Source organism: Diceros bicornis, chromosome 13 (assembly GCF_020826845.1).
Source record: "Diceros bicornis minor isolate mBicDic1 chromosome 13, mDicBic1.mat.cur, whole genome shotgun sequence".
Taxonomy (NCBI): domain Eukaryota; kingdom Metazoa; phylum Chordata; class Mammalia; order Perissodactyla; family Rhinocerotidae; genus Diceros; species Diceros bicornis.
In genome coordinates, this window is record NC_080752.1 from 16,759,928 (window position 1) to 16,778,938 (window position 19,011).

General features: G+C 56.5%; 2 protein-coding genes across 5 annotated transcripts in view; one reads left to right on the plus strand and one right to left on the minus strand.

Moving 5' to 3' along the window:
• ACOT11 (acyl-CoA thioesterase 11) overlaps positions 1 to 4,539 on the plus strand; it is a 49,635-nt gene extending 45,096 nt beyond the window's left edge. For all 4 annotated transcript variants that reach the window (XM_058552503.1, XM_058552504.1, XM_058552506.1 and 1 more), the window contains 3 exons: positions 621 to 752; positions 1,426 to 1,552; positions 2,445 to 4,539. In XM_058552503.1, coding sequence (XP_058408486.1) covers positions 621 to 752; positions 1,426 to 1,552; positions 2,445 to 2,600 — 415 coding nt within the window. In that variant the 3' untranslated portion in view covers positions 2,601 to 4,539. The remainder of the gene's footprint in view (positions 1 to 620; positions 753 to 1,425; positions 1,553 to 2,444) is intronic.
• Positions 2,723 to 16,427, minus strand: FAM151A (family with sequence similarity 151 member A). Its single transcript, XM_058552507.1, has 8 exons — positions 16,205 to 16,427; positions 14,921 to 15,067; positions 8,726 to 8,878; positions 7,517 to 7,676; positions 5,841 to 6,065; positions 4,818 to 4,957; positions 3,872 to 4,015; positions 2,723 to 3,424 (listed from the first exon to the last, which is right to left on the minus strand). Exons 1-8 carry the CDS (start codon positions 16,329 to 16,331, stop codon positions 2,751 to 2,753), a joined length of 1,770 nt encoding a protein of 589 aa, XP_058408490.1. The 5' UTR covers positions 16,332 to 16,427; the 3' UTR covers positions 2,723 to 2,750.
• Positions 16,428 to 19,011: the final 2,584 nt, after the last annotated feature.

Sequence of the window (19,011 nt, forward strand, 5' to 3'; positions counted from 1 at the left end):
GGGGCCGTGGGCAGGTTATTTGCTCTTGTCTCAGCCCCTCGTCTATGACATCGGGGTACCAAGAGTAGCTCCCGCAGGGGCCGCTGTGGGATTAGTGAGACAGTACACGTAAACGCTTAGAACAGCGCCAGGCACTCAGTGGGCGGTCGCTAAGTGTCAAGTACAACTACTAAATCATCACACATCTGTGTGGGGCGTGTGCACTTCCACAGACATGGACAGACACACGTGGATCTATGTGTGCACCAGTGGGTGTCATTCTGTGTGTCTGTGCCTATGTGTGTATATGCCCACAGATGTGCATGTGTATGTGCATGTCTGTCTGTTCCTGTGTCTGCATGTGTGTGTGCATTTGTTTGTGTACGTGTCTGTGTGTGCCCTGGTGTGTGTGTGTGGTATGCATTTGCCTGTGTACGTGCCTGGGTGTGCTCCTGCATGTGTGTGTCCATCTTGGCCAGGCCTTCCCACCCTCCTGGGGTCCCTGCGGAGCAGTGTAGGGGTGAAGTGCCCCCAAGCGTCTGCTCAGGGAGGCTGAAGCATGGGAGGGCCTGGGCCCGACCAGCTCTCGCACAGGAGCCGGTGTGACTCCCTTGGGCGCTGAGCTCTGGGCCTCCCCGCAGGAGCGTGGAGCTGGTGCAGCAGGTGGACGAGGACGATGCTATCTACCACATCATCAGCCCCGCCCTCGGCGGTGACACCAAGCCCCAGGACTTTGTGGTCTTGGCCTCTCGGCGGAAGCCTTGTGACAACGGGTGGGTGCCTGCCTGCTGGGGTGGGCGGAGTCTCCAGGGAGGGGACATCAGCCTAAAGTCAGGGGTCTGCTTCCTGTTGGCCATGGGTGGAGGGCAGCAGAGGCCCCCTTGGCCTTTCTGGGCTGCTATGGTCTTACCATGGGTAAAATAGGGGACAAGGGGCCACACCTCTCTGGTCACTCGTGCTCTGACGCAGGGTGGTCTCTGCCCCTGAGGTGGCAAGGCTGCCTCGCCCCAGGCTGTGGACAGGCCATTGCTCACGTGGCCACCTCCTTGGCCTCCATCGTCTGAGAGCCCCATGTTGACTGAAGGGTGGCGAGCCTGCCAGCTGTGCCACGTGAGGATGCCAGGACAGACGGCATCATTTCCTCCAGAGACAGGCACAGAAGGATGAAGCATGAACATCCCAAAGCATGCCGCTCCTCCCTGAGCGTCTGCAGTGGAGGGGCTTTTCCAGAAAATCCGCGTGAAGTCACGCTGGCTCCTGGCTAATTCAGCGCTACTAACCCACAGGCGCCTCCTCTCTCCAGCCTGGCCGGGAGCCAGGTGTTGGGCCTTTAAGAGTTTATGTGTCTTAGACTCTGGTGAGGGTGTCAGGGCCAGGGGGCTCCGGAGCCTGGGATGGGTAGAACAGGCCCTCACTTTTTCCTTCTGTGCCCCCTCCCTGCTCCAGGGACCCCTATGTCATTGCTCTGAGGTCAGTTACGCTGCCCACGCACCGCGAGACTCCGGAGTACAGGCGTGGGGAGACCATCTGCTCAGGCTTCTGCTTCTGGCGAGAGGGGGACCAGTTGACCAAGGTGAGGCCTGGCATCTCCTCCCCCTCCTCCACCTGGATCCCCCCCAAAGCCACACATGTGTCCAGAGCTGTCCAGCTGAGACACTTCCAGACCTGGGCCCCCCACCAGCAGGCTCCCTCTTCCAGCTTAGGGGAGCCTACAAGTGTCAGGGGCTGAAAGTGAGCCTTCCTTAAGATCTAATCTGTGCAAAGATAGGTCCGAGGCCACTGTAGTCTTGGAAGAAGCTCTGGACGCTGAGGGCAGAAGGCCTGGTTCTGAACTAAAATTTGTCTCATTATTTATTTATGTATACGCACTTCTTGTCTAGGAAGGCTTATACGGCTCCCAGGGCCCATAAAACTCAGCAGGGCAGTCAGTGTTCACTGAAAACGTGGGGAAGAGGCTGAGAGCGAGCGATGGTGGGGGGACGGCAGCTCCCCCTCCTTGGCTCACAGCTGTTCTCAGGGCCCTGAGATGCACCCAGGCAGGGACTCGGAGGGTGTTCACTAACTTAATACGCAAACTGACGAGCTTCTCAGGACGATCCCTGGGCTTATTTCTAACTTGTTTCTATGGCTATAGAACCCCGTCATTTACACGGGATTCCGTGCAGGCCCTGGAGACCCAGTCCCTGTCCTCCAGGGCCTCCCGGCTGGCAGGGGAGACACACGATGACAGTACAGTGTGTGGTGACATAGGGAAGCCAGGGTTGTCGGCACCAGAGGAGAGCTCAGGGAACCTGCTGGAGGAGGTCCCGCCTGCCAGACATGCAGTGCTCTAGGCCCCAGGTGCTGGCTCCCGTTTGCTGCCCTCCCAGCAGGCGGGCGAGGCCTGCTCCCCGCCCGCCTCGCGCCCCCTCAGCTCTTACCCTTGCCCCGGCCCAGCCTCCTGAGTGTGGCCTCCTGTGCTACAGGTGTCCTACTACAACCAGGCCACCCCGGGCTTTCTCAACTACGTGACCACCAACGTGGCCGGCCTCTCCTCGGAGTTCTACACCACCTTCAAGGCTTGTGAGCAGTTCCTCTTGGACAACCGGAACGACCTGGCCCCCAGCCTCCAGACCCTCTAGGCACCCTCAGTGGCCGCCTCACTCCCACTCCCGCTCCGTCCTGCCCCCAAGGACACACGTGCAGCACACTGAGGAAGGCAGAGGCCTTTATTCCCTCCTGCCTTGGGAAGCCTTGACCCGGGGGGCCGCCAACCCAGCACTACGGGGTGGTCAGTTTCTGCCAACATCCGCCAGCAAGTCTTCACGGTAGCTCTGGGGCAGCCTATAGTAGACGCGGGTCCTGTCCACGGCCCTGGCTGCCAGCAGCACTGCCCGCACAGATGCATAGTTGCCCCCTGCAGGGCTGTGCTCGACCGTGATGGTGGCCCGGGGGGAGGCTGCCAGCAGCCTGGCCACAGCTCCAGCCCTGCTCTGGCCCAGCGCCCCAGCCTGCAGCTGGAAGGACACAGGTTGCCAGAGGCCCTGGCACAGCTCCAGCATATCAGTGAGCAGCTGTTCTCCGTAGCCACTGCCCAGCACCTCCTTAGGCCAGCCTGGTGCCACCGTCACGTGGGGGAAGACCTCGGCCACAGCTGTAAGCAACTCCCTGCCGGCCATGTGGCCAGGGACCGTGAAACTCCCATGGGAGATTGTGGCTCCAACCCACACAGGCCGAGGCAGCTGGCCAAGGGTGGAGAGGTGGGCCAGCATGGCCAGGGACGGCCTGAGGGCTGTGGGCTCTGCTACGTGCAAGTGGACACCCCAGCGTCCAGGGCGTGTGGCGAGCTGCAGCAGGCAGGACTCCAGCGGCAGGGCAGGGCCACCTGGGACACGCACGATGGGCACGGGGTCCCCAGTCGCAGGCCCCTGGAGGCCAACGGTCAGTAGGATCATGCCTTCTCTGTCTGGAAGAGGCAGCGGAGGCAACAGTGTCTGGGGGTTGGGTGATCATGGGGGTGTCAGAGGCCCTTGTTAAAGGGGTGGTGGAATGGTAATGGAGCAGCCACGGAGCAGGAGCTGGTGCGTGGTCTGTCTGGGCTCTGTCCACCGGTCTGGGCTCCAGGTGGAAGGGCTGCTGTAAACACATGCCTGGGCTTCATCAGAATCACGTAAGCTGCGAGCTCAGCCCTTGGCATCTGCCTGTGGCTCAGCCCTGGGGCCTGTGCCCCCCTCTCCTGCAGCGCCATGTGGCTGAGGGCTGAAGGGCAGGAGCCCCATGCTCTTGACACCTCTGTACTCCCCTTCCTCAGAGCCTGCGTGTTGCCATGGTAACGGAGACCTGAGGTACCGGCTCCGAGCAAAGGAAATCCCACAGTTTAGCTCGGAGCGCAGGGGCTGCAGGCAGGCCTTACCTGGGAGTCGAACAGTTGCTGTTCTTCCGTTGCCCTGGATGTCAGGAGCCAGCCACTCCACGCTCAGACCGTCACTCCCGGGGAGCTGGAGAAGAGGGACCAGGCTGCCCCCCGTGTAGGAGATTCGCTTCCGTGTGGCATTCACTGTGGGCCCCAGATTGCTAAGGTGAAGCGGCTGCCGTTCACGGAGCGCCCTCTGTGCGCACTGCTCTTCACTCGTTCTCTCTAAGCCACACAGCAACCTGCCAGGCAGCTGTCATTCCTGTGTCGTAGGTGACAAGAAGTGACTTGCCCGAGGTCCTACAGCCAATAAGCAGGGTAGCTGGGACTGGAACCTGATGAAGCCGGGTCCAGCTGGTGTCCCTCCCCCTCGCCTAGATGGCTCCCTGCAGGAACGTTGAGTCTGATGGCTCCCCTTTGAGGTGGCTTAACTGCAGGCTCTCCTAGGTTTGTTGTCAAGGGAACGAGGGGTTTGGGCGAGGAAACAGGTAGCGTCTGGATCATTGAATAGTGGGTACAGTGGAGGGGCCCCTCTGAAACCTTAGAGAAAGCCGCAGAGGAACTGTGCTGCGAGGGGAAGTGTGGGGTTTGGAATTGGCTGGGTTCTAATGTGAGCTGTGCCATGTATGAGCTGAATGACTTTGTATAAATTACTTAACTGTTCTGAACCTCAGTTTCCCTATCTGAATATATTCCCTATATAAATATATTCCCTAGATATATATATTCCCTATATAAAATGGATCCTTGCTTCGTGGATGTATGAAGCTTTGTAGCATACGGTACCAGGGTCTGGCACACAATAGGTGCTTAAAGTGATACTGCCCTCCTGTTGCACCCAGGATATTCCCCTTCTCATGCCCGTCCCCACCAGCTCTACTCGTGTCCACCAAGTGCTGCCCTGTGCGGAATCCAGCCCCACCGCCCTCCCCAGGCCCCTCCCTACCAGCAAGCTGCTTGAACTGCGACAGGACAGGCTCCAAGAGGTCATAGTAGACTTGGTGGGTGGCGCTGTTGTCCCGGATGTAGAGGAGATCGTCCACTGACACAGGTTCCGAGGCACCCTGCCACAGTGTCAGGCTGTACCTGGGGCCCAGAGAGCCGACTCAGCGCCTGCCTGGGCCCAGCAACGCCCTCAGCCCCACTCCCGTGCTCAGAACTGGACCCTGGCTGGGCAGAGCGGAGCGTCTGGCTTCCCACCAGCCCCTTACCCTGAGCACTACCCCCTTCCCGGAGGCGGAGGAAGCCACAGGGGCTTCAGGAAGGATGACGGAAAGCAGAGGCTGAGAAGGAGGGAGGGGATGGCCTCCCGCCTCCTCACTTGGCGTGTCTAATTCAAGATCCTGTCTTAGGAAAGCGACAAGGACAGAAGGGACGGGCATAGGGGATGGGGGTAGAGGGTGGAGAGGGGAAGGGGGCAGCCTCTGGACTCCTGTGGGGAGAGGCTGAGGGAGGTGGTGCTGGGCAGCTGGGAGCAGACTGCAGGGTGGGGATGGGGGTTGCTCAATCCCTGCAGAGCTATCCTGGGCAGAGGCTGCAGGTGCAATCTCTGCAGCCCCGGGGGCACAGCTGGCTCCCATAGGAGGTAGCCATAGGGAGGCAAATTGTGTCTCAGGATAAACACTTGCCAATGGGCAGAGAGTTATCCACCAATGGACGGGCTGCCTCAGGTGGTAGTGAGCCACCCTCCTGTTGCACCCAGGATTTTCCCCTTCTCATGCCCGTCCCCACCAGCTCTACTCGTGTCCACCAAGTGCTGCCAGAGGTATACCAGCAGAAAGCTGGTCACCAGGGGTATCCCAGCAGAAAGCAGGGACATTGTAGACGATGTGAGCACTAGAGGGGGTTGGACCTGGTGATCTTTAAGCCGCTTCCAGCCATGACCATCTGAGATCTTCCCAGGGGCATCAGTGCCGGGGGACAGGTTTGGAGGGAGCGGGGTCTGTGGCAGGGGCCTGGGAGTTTTCACCTCTCAGATTGGCCGAGCAGCCAGCTGAAGTGGGGCCAGGCAGCCCGCACCATGACAGCCCGCACGGGGAAGGTCACCCTCTGTGGCAGCACTCCCACCAGCCCCTGCGTCTCCTCCACCATGGCTCGGGTGTATGTCCCGTTTGGGAACAGGGGCACGTAGAGGGTGGTCCAGCCCGGAGACAGGGTGGCCTCAGGATACATCTCCTGGACCAAGGCCAGGAACCTGCAGAGAATCAGAGACGTCGGTCTTTTAGAGCCCTGCTGGCCCTTCCTTGTCTCCTGTGTTCCCATCACAGTGCCAGGACATGCAGGCCTGTTGACTGTGATATAAGGGCAGAAGCAGAGTCCTAAAGAGCGGAAGTGTCTTGTTCAAGGTCCCACAGGTAGCACATGGACTTAGAGTCACGGAGGTCTGGGTTCAGGTCCTGGCTGTGTGACCTGGGTAGCTCACTCAACCTCTTTGATTCTCAAAGACGGCATCCTTTCAGGCAGGACCGGGCTTCTTAAACATCCCCACACGGGCAGAGAAGACACAACCTTGAGCTCCGGGTGTGGGGACTTGCGCTCTGCCAGCTGTGAGAGTCTCTGAAGCTTCAGGTTTTATTTTTAAATTTCATGCAAATTTTAATAGGCAAATAATGCTACCCTCTCCTCCTCCCCAAACTATTGAGTAAAATCAGCAGTCCAAGAAGACAAACCATATTTATCTTGGGCCACTGACTACATTTTTCAAACTGCTGCTTTCCAGATGCACCTCGGTTTGAGAATCACGATAAATATTGCTGGCTGGATTGTTGGCTGGCTGGCTGGCTGGCTGGAGAGATGGATGGTAAAGATTATGGGGCCTAGAATCAGAAAGACCTGTCTTTGAATCTTTGCTCTGCCGATTATTAGACTTAGGCAGGTCATTTAACTTTGATGAGATCGTTTCTGTATTCAAAAAATGAAGATAATAGTACCCACCTCATTCTCATTGTAAGAGTTAAATGGTATCTTACAACTGAAGTACGTACGACAATGCCTGGGACTCACAATAAACATTCAGCAGACTGAGCCCCAGTTATTGTCAGTTTTCTCATCTGCAGAATGGGGGCGAGTGCTTCTACCCTGGTGTTGCTGTGTAAGGGCCTGGGCGGATATGTTCTCTCCTTCACGGGGTCCTTTGTAAACTGCTGAGCACCATGCAGCTGTGTCTGTGAGGGCTCTTAGTGGCAGTGCTGGGATTTCAGGGAGGCTGGGGAAGGGGTCAGTGCTTTAGACTTTTCTAGCAGACCAAGCCCTGCCCTGGTCACTGGGGATACAGAGAGGACTGGGCCTGTCTGCCCTCCAGGAGTCCCCAGTGTAGTAGAGGTGACAGACCTGTAATCCGACAATGACAGCCCAGTGAAATCAGGGCTGTGTTAGAAGGAGGTGTGGGTGCTGAGGGCCCCAGAGGAAGTCCCTCAGCAGCCTGGGATGTCGGGGAAGTTTCTGGAGGAAGTAATGACAAGGCAAAAGTTCATCAGGAAATGGGGGAAAGGTGCTTGAGGCAGAGGGAACAGCATGTGCAAAGGCTCAGAGGTGAGACTACATGGTGTGGCTTGAAGCAAACTCAACAAAGGTCCCCTGAGCACTTCCTGTGCCAGATATTGAAAGAGGGCCAGACACAGCTGGGGCAGAGAGGTGAACGCTCACCGTGTGGCATTGACCTCGACTGAGTTGGGCACGTTGGGGCCCCTCAGGATGTCAGCGTTGATCCACACAGGCCTCCGGACTCGCCCGGCCTCTGTCAGCCGCCGCAGCAGGTTCAGGGAGGGGCCCACGGCCTTGAGGCTCTTGAAGTCCAGTTTGATGCCTGTGGGGAAGGGGCGGGGGGCTTGGGAAGCTGGCCCCTCCTGCTCAAAGGAAGAAGGAACTGGAAGACGTGGCTTCCTGGGGCAGAGAGAGCGGGTATGGTGTGTGTGGGGGGAGGTGGGAAGACAGGGACCAGGTTCCTGCTGGGTGTGAAGAAGCCCTTTCAAACAGGCAGAGCTAACACCAGAGAAAGGACCTCCCCCTACAGGTGTCAGCTCCCGGCCCAGCCCCGCCCCGAGGAGAGCAAGCAGAGGCCAGTTAAGACCTTGGGACTTGGGGTGGTGCAGGGGTTGTCAAGCATCTGGTGAAAGGGACTGTGATTCTCAGACACGGCGGGCTCAGAGGTCCTAGGCCACCCGAGCCTGTAGGGAGGTCACTGGGCCTTGGGGAAGGGGCGTTTGAGCAGAGGAGGGCCATTTGGGGAGAGGGAGGACACAGCCTGAACAGAGGCCCAGCCTATTGAGGTTTGTGAAGGGCTGGGGTGAAGGGCAGGGCAGGAGACAAGGCTGGGGAGTTAGAGAGGGCTGTTGGAAGTCAGGCCAAGGAGATCACGCTCGGTCCTGAGGACAGTGGGGAGCCATGGAGAGTTAAAGCAGGGAAGTGACACGACAATTGCCATGTTGGAGAGCTCGCTCAGGTTGGGCTGAGTTTGGAGGCAGGAAGCCAGTGAGGAAGGAGGTCCAGGAGAGAGACGATGTGGCTGGAACTGGATCGGGGGGTGGGTTAGGGGTTAGAATTGGCAGATGCAGCAACTGAGTGGATGTGGGGGATGAGGGAGAGGGGGGCGTCGAGGTGATGCCTAGATTCTGACTAACTGGCAAAGGGATGTGGGAGGGGAAGGGCGGAGTTTGGCTTTGAATGTGCTGTATCCAGTCTGTGGATTCGGGCACTCTGCGGTTTCCCTGCACTTCCGCATCCCCCGTCTCACCTGGGCTTCCCTGAGGGACGGTGGGTTGGAAGGCCAAGGCCCTGAGCAACTCGTGGTGGGGCTGGACTCGCCTCCCAGTGAGGACCAGAGGGCTGGGGAGCTGGGAAGAGGGAGGTCCTCACCCTTCTGGGAAGAGGCCAGCACGGCCTCCAGCCACTGCTGCAGGGTGTTGTCGCTGTGGATGACTGGGGGGTGCGCCATGACGGGGACCCCTGTCTCGTTGGCTGTATTGAGCCCTTCCACGGTGACATCCCCCTCCAGGACCATGGCGTTGCCTATGCAAAGGGCAGAACAAGATCAGTTCCTTTCTCTAAAAAACTGTTTTTCTCACCGGCAAAGTATTACCTTTTTTCTTTGTGTGTGTGAGGAAGATCAGCCCTGAGCTAACATCTGTTGCCAATCCTCCTCTTTTTGCTGAGGAAGACTGGCCCTGGGCTAACATCCGTGCCCATCTTCCTCCACTTTATATGGGAGGCCGCCACAGCATGGCTTGACAAGCAGTGCATCGGTGCGCGCCTGGGATCCGAACCTGTGAACCCCGGGCCCAGGAAGCGGAGCGCGCGCCCTTAACCGCTACGCCACCGGGCTGGCCCCTACGTGGTTTTTTTTTTTTTCCCCCTACATGTTTTTAATAGAACATTTGGAAAATACAGAAAAGCAGGAAGGGAAATAGTCATCCACATTTCCATCATAGTTCACTTTTTGATGTATTTTTTTTTTTTTTTTTTTTTGTGAGGAGGACCAGCCCTGAGCTAACATCCAATGCCAATCCTCCTCTTTTTGCTGAGGAAGACTGGCCCTGGGCTAACATCCATGCCCATCTTCCTCCACTTTATATGGGACGCCACCACAGCATGGCTTAACAAGCGGTGCGTCGGTGCGCACCCGGGATCCGAACCGGCGAACCCCGGGCCGCCGCAGCGGAACGTGCGCACTTAACCGCTTGCGCCACCGGGCTGGCCCCTTGATGTATTTTCTTCTGTTTTTGTCTGTGTATAGTTTTTACACCAGTTGAGACCACACTGCATTTATAATTTGTAATCTTTTTCTTTCGATGTTATGACACATTTTCACAATCTTTTCTACATCTCGTTAAAAAAACAAGCTGCCGAAGCCCCAGCTGAGGTTCCCCATGATCTGGTTACCCACTCCCTAGTCCTGAGACAGTTCAGTGGTTTCTAATTTTTTGCTACTAATGAATAATGATGCATTTTTTTATTCCGACTTTCTGATTTTCTGATCCTGACGTGTGGAATTGGAGTCAGGACAATGCAGAGTCATTTTTAAAGCCCATATTATCAAATTACTGTCCAGAAAAATTGTTCTGATTCATGCTCCTGCCAGAAGTGTGTAAGCTTGCCCATCTCTCTGCACCCTGACAGCGCTGAGCATTGTTATTTCTACCTTTTAAATTCATGCAGTTAACTCGGTCAGGTGGCTGTCATGTCATCCCTGCCCTTGAAGGTCAGTCTAGAAGGGAGGAAGGCCTTGGGAAGCCAATGCTGGGAGACCCTGCCAGAAGCTCTCTGTCTGGGGAGTGTTGTGGTGGGTGGGGGGGTCGCTTTCAGCTCCCGAAACATCACTGACTGTTGGTCTGAGAAGGGGGCCTTTTCTCCCCGTTTACCCTCACAGCCTCCTGACTGTCCTCTCACCTCCCGTCCCTCTCTCCTCCAAGTCCATTCTCCACACAGCCACTGAGTGAATGTTCTAAACACCTACCTGATCATGCCACTTCTGTTAAAAAGCAAAAACAAGAAGGGCCAGCCAGGCCGGGCGGGCGCGAGACTCCGCGTTTCTAACAAGCTCCCAGGTGTCGCCTCTGCTGCTGGTCCCTGGACCACACTTAGAGTATCGAGGCTCAAATTTGTCTTGTCTTCCCATCTCTGTTACCCTGGCAACACTCTTCCCTCTCCAGCTTTACTGGACCACCTCCTGCTCATCTATTGGTGTTGGCTTAAAGTATCACTTCCTCAGATAAACAAACAAACGAAAGATAAGGGGAACAGACTGGTGGTTACCAGAGGGGAAGGGGGCGGGGGAGGGCATAAGGGGTAAAGGGGCACGTGTGTGTGGTGACGGATGGAAACTAGACTTTTGGAGGTGAACACAGTGTAGTCTATACAGAAGCTGATATATAATAATGTACACCTGAAATTTACACACTGTTATAAACCAATGTGACCTCAATAAAATAATTAAATATATATGTATATCACACCCTCAAGGAGGCCATCCCTGCACCCCACGCCCGGTCTAAGGGAGGTTGCCTGCCTCTGTGCTTCTCCTTTGCGGCTCAGCCCCCGTGTAAGGTGCACCCGGCTTTCCCGAGTGTGGGCGCCAGGGAGCAGGCTCTGGGGCTGCCCTGACGGTTGCTTGATTTCCGGTGCCTAGACAGCACCAGGCCTGAGAGAGGAGCCTCAGACATGGTTGTTGAATGATGAACGACAGAATCAAGGAGTGATAGAAAAGTCCAGATCAACCAGCCCAGGTCCAAAAAGGTCAAAGAACTTGCCCAAAGTCGCAGAGAATTTTCGCAGATTTCTCTAAAATCTAGGTGTCTGGATTCCAGGGAGGGGCAGGACGCTGAGTGCCCGCTGCACTGCCCCCAGCACGGAGCCAGGCACGTGCGTCGTCCCATTTCACACCCATGTTACGCATCCTGCCCAGAGCGTGGGACTCTGGTCTCCTCAAGGGCAGGATGGGGAGGAGCTTCCCGGGCAGTGTCTGCAGGACACGGACATAAAAGCGCCTGGTAAGCCAGGATGTGGTGGCCTTTATTTTTATAGCTTGAACACAGTCCTTTCTTATCTTAACTTTTGGTTACGTGGGAATGCAGAGAGAGGGGTCCAAAGGGTTTGGGCCCCAGTGAGGCCCAGAGAAGCCAGGCCGGTGGGGGCAGCTGGGAAGAGAAGAGGGTAGCTCAAGAGAATGGATGCTGAGGGGTCTCCTTCCCCATCTAACAGGGGCCAGTTCAGTCTGGGTGAGGTAGGGGCGCATCGAGAGGGAGCCAGGGCTGGAACCCAGGTCTCTGAGTCCCTGTGACCCTCTGCTGCTGCTGCCTCACTTGATTCGCACTAGCTGCCTCCCTTGAGACACCATGAGCCCCTTGAGGAGAGGGTCACGTCTTACTCATTTCTAAACCCTCCTCCTGAGCTTGTCCCAGAGCGGGGCCCAGCAAACGCTCGGTGAATTGGACAAAGACTGATGGAAAGTGCTTTCTGGACCTAACGTGCCACCTGGATCCAGCTTCTTCCTGGAAAAATCTTCTCCCTTGTCATTAAATCTGTTACTTGACTTCCAGATGCTGAATCTGGGGGCTGACTTTCTTGGATGGGGGTGTGAAGAATGAACAGGATGAGAGAAGGATCAGGTTCCTGTGGCCACAGCAGGGTCCCTGGTCCTCAGGGGTGCAGTCAGCTGGGAGGGAGTGCTGCTCTCCAGAGGGAGCAGACAGGAAGTTACCAGACCTCCCTCCCCCCAACCCCCACATGCCAGGAACTCCACACATCTCATCCAGGCCAGAGAGCACCGTAGCTGAGTGTGCAGACCCTGAACCCAGACTGCTAGCATCTAGTCCCAGCCCTAAGACTTGCAAGCTGTGTGACCTTGGGCAGGTTACTTGACCTCTCTGTGCCTCCTTTTCCTCATTTACTAGAATTAAATAATAAAATATCCCCGGCTAGTCATTCACTGTTAATTATTATTTACATGGAGTAGCTCACTTAACTAGGGTGACCATATGCCCCCATTTGCTTGGGATAGTTTGGTGTATTTCTGTTGTCTCAACATAATTATTATTATTATTATTTTTATATATATATTTTGTGTGTGTGTGAGGAAGATCAGCCCTGAGCTAACATCCACTCCAATCCTCCTCTTTTTGCTGAGGAAGACTGGCCCTGGGCTAACTTCTGTGCCTATCTTCCTCTACTTTATATGGGATGCCACCACAGCATGGCCTGACAAGCGGTGCATCGGTGCGCGCCGGGGAAGCAAACCTGGGCCGCCAGCAGCGGAGCACGGACAATTAACCGCTACGCCATGGGGCCGGCCCCCTCAGCATAATTATTAATAATGATCTCTTTAGTAGTCAAAAGTGCCCTGGTTTGGATGATAAACGATGCGGTCATCCTACCAACCCAGGTTTTACAGAGGGGACACCTGAGCTGCAGACAGGTGGAGTCGCGTGTCCCAATCCCTCCTCTGGTAAATGGCCAAGGTGAAACTTGAGCCCAGTTCTGTCTGCCTCCCAGGGCTTCGCTCTGGCCTGTCCTCTACATGGACATCCAGGCCTGTCCAAGATGACTTCCCAGCCTAACCCACCACTGGCTCCCCCTCAGGGTCCCCACCCCAGGTGTGGCGCCACCCTCCTCCCAGAGACCTGCCCAGGGACCTGGTGGGGCCCTCAGGGAGGAAGCTGGGCCTGGGGGTCTCTCTGGACCCCTGAAGCTGTGCTAGGGGGGCCTCTCCAGGCTCCGTCTGCTGGGCACCGCCTGGTTGGGGCTCTTGCCTTGCTTCTCGGCCAAGGTCCTGGCGTGGTGGGGCCGGATCCCTTGTCTGCTGCCCCAGGGCTGACCTGGGACGAGCCTGGGGGCGGTGGGTCCTCTTTGCCTTCCCTCAGGTCTCGTCTCCAGATAACAGCCGTCCCTCTCTGGCCTGGTCCCCTCTTCAGGGGGAGGGTTCTCCGTCCTCCTTATCACCAAGATCTGGCCGTTAGCCTCCCGTTCGGAGGACATCCTGGAAGCAGCAGCGAACTGGCTCCACCCAACCTATGATGGCCTCTCCTCTGCTGACCACCAAGCCTGCCTCTTCCAGGAAGTCCTCCCTAAGAACTCGTTTATTCTGTCTTTCAGTAAACCTTTCCCAGGCACTCATCCCAGGCCCTCTGGTGTAGCGACTCTGCAGGAATAAGAGCCAGAGGCCTGGCGGCTAGGTAGATAGACCCTCTCCCACTTTCCTCATCTAAAATTGAGGGATTTTGGCTGAGCGGTGGTTCTCCAAGTGTGGCCCGAGGACCAGGAGCATCAATGTCACCTAGGAACTTATTAGAAATGCAAATTTTCAGGCCCCAGAACCACTGGATCAGAAACTCTGGAGGTGGGGCCAGCAATCTGTGTCTGCTGAAGCATGCTCAAATTTGAGGGCCGTTCTTTTCATCTTGTATTTTTGTCATTACTGCCGTTGAGTCGATTCTGACTCCTAGCGCCCCTGTGTACAGTAGAGCCGAACCCGGCCTGGTCTTTTTGCGCTATCCTCTCACCTGGTGCTATATCAGACAATGCTCCGCTGCCATTCACAGGGTTTTCGTGGCCAACTTTTTTGGAAGTGGGTGGCCAGGTCCTTCTTCCTGGTCTATCTAGTCTGGAAGCTCTGCTGAGACCTGTCCACCATGGGGACCCTGCTGGCATTTGAAATACCAGTGGCAGAGCTTTCAGCATCACAGCAACACGCAGTCGTCATAGTGTGACAACCACAGATGGGCGGTGTGGCTCTCTGACTGGGAAGCGAACCAGGGCTGCTGCAGTGAGAGCGCCAGATCTTTACCACTAGACCACCGGGGCTGGCTTTCACCTTGTACAGTTACTGCCTTAGTGTTTCCCATGGTGTTCATGAACACAATCTACGGAGCTTCCCCGCGGTCCTGAAGGAGAGACTGTTGTCTCTGTTGAACGGGGTCGGGCACAATGCCGCGGTTTAGCATGTGGGGCTGACCACTCTGGGTTCCTGTGTTGGCTTAGCCACTTTCAGATAGTGTGACCTTGGGTACGTCACCCAACTTTTCTGACCTCTGTTTTTCTTTTGTCACGTGGTACCCATGAAGCAGGTTGCTTGTAGTCCCAGGAGAACCCACCTGGAATGTGTGCATGCCCCCACGGTGAGCAGTCGCTGACTGTTGCCGTAATCATTCTGAACTGGGGACTCAGAGGAGTTACACAATTTGCTCAGGTTTTCACAGCTCATTTTTGGTAGCACTGGGCCTGAAACTCGCATTTTCTGGCCTCCTTACGCTTTGAGGGCCAAGGCCTCCTTAGCAGGGGCAGCTGTCACCTGACACGTCGTGAGAGGGAGGGCAGTACGTGATGACTTTGGAATCAGACATCTGGTTCCAATCCTAGGCTCAGGGCTCATCAGCTGCACAATCTGAGCCCGTCACTTAACCTCTCTGGGCCCCCTACCTCGTGTGGAATATGACAAGCATGTGTCGATAGCCACTGTGAGGCCACCTCATAGGTAGTGTTGTCTTATCCCCCCTCTGCTCGCCCTCCATCTCCTCCACCCTCGCCCTGGCCTGTGCCAGTCCTCGCAGCTGGACTTACTGCTCAGGGCAGCCACCATCTCCTCCTGGCTGTTGGCAGCGTGGTACCAGGTGACCAGCAGGCCATCCTGTTGGTTGATCTGGCCCTGGCTCAGCAGGTAGTCTAGCATGTCGGCGTCGGGGCGGCAGGCCGAACCCTGCTCACAGCCTGGAATGAAGGCCGAGGGGGCTGTTAGCCTCAGTTCTCGCCCCAGCCCAGGGCTCCCATCCGTTCATTCCACAACCCTCCTTGGGCTCCCAGGTGTGTCCGGCTCGCCATCTGGCAGAGAGCCAGCGGGACCCCAGAGTCATCAGTACTGCAAGACAGGGAAATACATGGGCTCCTGGGTGCAAGGAGGCCCCAAACCAGCCTGGGGCCATCAGGAGGTTTACAGAGAAGGGATCATTTAAGAGGGGCCTTGACGGATGGTGAGAATTTGACAGAAAAGGGGGACTGGGTTACTCCAGGCAGAGAAAGCAGTATAAGCAAAGGTTGGCCATAGGGGACAGAGTGGTTGCCTAAAGGAATGGCCATTGGCCTGGTACAGATGGAATGCAGAGACACGGAACAGGGCAAGACTGGGAAAGAGGGCTGTGATCAGGTTGTAAACGGCCTTGAACGCCAGCAAAGGAGTTGGACGTGTGCGGAGGGCAGCGAGTCGTGTTTGTTTAGAAAGATTTCTCTGGCTGCAGAGCGAGCATGGGCTGGTGAGAGCAGGCTGGAGACAGAGACTGTGTGGGAGGGGGAAGTCTGTTGCAGGGGTCCAGGAGGAGACTGGAGGCCTGAGAGGGCAAGGCAGGCGGGGATGGAGGGTAGAGGGTCGGAAGGCAGAACCCTCAGGGTGCAGGGACTGAGGATGCAGGCAGGAGGCAGAAGGAGGAGTGGAGGCTGCTCTCAGACCCCCGTGTGAGTGAGAGGCACAGGGACGAGCAAGGGTAGGGGGAGAGGATGAGTTCAGCTCAGTCTGCTGAGTTTGAGATGCCTACGTGACCCCCAAGAAGGAATGTCTATCTGGGGGGCCAGAAAGAGGTCTGGGCTGAAGACAGACTTGGTGGTCTTTAGGCAGCTAAAGCCTGGTGAAGGAGGAAGGGAAAGAAAGTTAATGGGACCTTCTGCTGGGGATGAGTCTTGGTGGGGTTGGTGATGGGAGAGGCAAAGAGAGTGGTGGATGGGGGATGAGTCTGGGTGGGGATGCGGGATGGGAGAGGAAGCCATCAGAGCTGTCGATGGGGACAGAGCCTTGGTGGGCACAAGGAGTGAGTGATGGGGGAAGCCAAGCAGATGGCATGACAGGGAGGTCCCTACCTGGCTGGATGCGCTGCTGCAGTGTGAAGCCCAGGACCATCCCGATGGCGAACACCAGAGCCACACTGGCACTGCCAGCAAGGGCCCATTTGGTCTGACTGTCGGAGCACCCCTTCTTGCAGGCCATGATGACCTTCTCAGAGGAATGCCCCCCAACTCCTCACAGCCAGAGTTCCCTGGGGCTCCTGCGGCTGGGATCGAGTGGGAGGCAGGAGCCTCCAGCCAGCACCCAATTCTCCCCCAGGGCAGGCCAGCTCCAGCAGGCCAGGAATGTCCCAGTGTGGAGACAGCTCCCGAGGCCCCTCCTTCCTCCCTGCCCTCCTCCTCTTCCCTCACCCTCCCAGGATCTTAACAGGTCAAGCAGAAAATCCTGCCACCACCTAAATGACCTTTGAGCACATGAAGAGGCAGCAGAGGATGTTGGACTGAGCCCCTACCCCATGCCTGTCTGCCCCCCCAAGGGGGTTGGGAGACCAAGGATCTAGACCCAGCTTGACCTCGCTTTCCTGGAGACCAGGAGCCAGTGTCTTCCCCTCTCTGGGCCTGGCTCTCCCCCTGTGTAAAAGGAGGTAGCTGGATTGTCCTTTCCTCTTTCTGCCCTGCTCCAGGGAGTCACGATGGTCAGACAAGGATTGGTGACTAGGACAGATTAGATCTGCCTGAGGAACATGAATTTTCCTTCCATCCCAGACTGTGGTTGATAGATTATCTGTCTGAGATTGAAACTAATAGATCTGGCATGCTGGCCTGGGTTACTGCAGGCCACTCCTGGGTCAGTGAGTCCCCAGGGAAGGGGCTGAGTCACCACCTCACGCAGAGGGTGTCCTGGGAGCCCCAGTGTGGGAAGGAAGTTTGAGACTGCCCCTATTTCAGGGACCCTGGAGTTTAAATGAGTCCAAGAATCACCTGTAACATGCACAGGGACTTCAGTTTACAGAGGTCCATAGAGAAATCCAGCAGGGCCCCTGGTGATTGATTTCAGTGTGTGAGTCTGTGTGTGTGTGTGTGTGTGTGTGTGTGTATGTGTGTGTGTGTGTGTGTGTGTGTAAAAGCATCTAGAAGGATGAATGATGCCCAGGTGGGCAGATGGAGGAAATCTGGAAGGTGGGGTGCAGGTGGGGGGGCTTGGTTCAGGACTCGTGGTGTCGTGGCAGCTGTGGGTCATCCCTGAGGTGTAGCCCAGGAGGAAACTGGCAACAGAGGTCTGGGGCTCTGGACCAAAGATGAGGGTGTGAGCATCATTTCCTGCCCAAGGCAAAGAGAGAAGAGAGTGGAGGCAGACCTCTGAGGACCACTGATGTTAGGGATGGCGGAGGAAGTGGAATCAGTAGAGAAGAGTGGGACAGAATGCAGAGGGGTGGGGAGGGAGCCCAGGGGCCAATGGGGGCCAGCCCTGTGGCGTAGTGGTTAAGTTTGCGCACTCCGCTTTGGCAGCCCAGGGTCTGCAGGTTCAGATCCCAGGCTCGGACATACGCACTGCTTATCAAGCCGTGCTGTGGCAGGCATCCCACATATAAAGGAGAGGTAGATAGGCACAGATGTTAGCCCAGGGCCAATCTTCCTCAGCAAAAAAGAGGAGGATTGTCAGCAGGTGTTAGCTCAGGGCTAATCTTCCCTACCAAAAAAAAAAAAAAGAAGAAGAAGAAAGGGGTAATCAGCTGTGCCTGGAGATGGAGTCCATGAGGACAGCAAGGTGCTGCCGGATTTGACAATAAGAGGAGTGATGGCGATGTTGGCGAGGACAGTGTCCAGGGACTCCTTTGACAATGTGATGGTCACTTTTTTTGGTTACAATATTTAACACCAATGCTGGACAAATCTCTTTTTGAAAGAACATTCCAGAATTTAGCTCTTACAGTTGACAAGGGCTCTCCATGTACAAACAGTCCTGGGTTTAGAATTGTTTGCTTATTTAGTCTTCGTGACACCCTTATGGGGGAGGCATCATCGCCCCCCTTTTCGGATAAGGGAATGGGAGTCGGTCAGCAGCAGAGATGGGGGCTAAGAGCCTGGGTCTTTCCAGCCAGCAGACTGGGTGTTGCCCACCCCTCTGGGAAAGATGCCAGCAAGCCCTGAGGCTCTGAGCTCCACTGCCTCTCTTGGCCCTCAGGGTTCTGCAGGCTGCGTCTTGGGGGAAGAGGGACTTTATCCAGCTCTGGCTTTTGGCACAAGAAACAGCCCTGGGGTGGACTCCACTGCCTGTGATACTTCTTGTGAGACAGGTGACTGATTAAGTTACTGAACCCCACTCTGTGCCCAGCACTGTGCTAGGCTGTGGTGATCTACGCGCCTACCTCCCATGACATATTGTAGGAGAGAAGAAACCAGGGGTGTCGGGGGCTCCAGCATCTCAGAGATGGAGCAGCCATTCTAGAGCTGGTGCTGCAGGAGCGGGGCTGGCAGCCTGGAAGGATGTCAGACCTGGAAAGTGCCAATGGCAGGGCCTCCCAGGGGGGCCTTAAGGATCAAGGAGACACAAGGGGATTAGGAGCACAGAGGAGGAGCCCCAACCTCCTGGGTGGGCCAGGTGGTTCTCAGAAGAGGCATGGTCTGAGCTGACTGGAGAACCATGAGGGCTGGGGGCTGGGGAAGGAGGTTCCAGACAAACCGAGTAGCGTGTGGGAATGAGCGAATGTGGGAGAAGGGCTTGCTGGGGACAGGAGCAGTACAGTGTGACTAGATCGCCGTGTGGGAAGTGGGGGTGCTTGGGAGATGAGGCTGGGGAGGTGAGCAGGGCCGGACACCCTGATAAAGAGCTTGGCTCCGACCTGGAGGAATGGGAAGTCTTCACCAGCGGGACAAGCAGG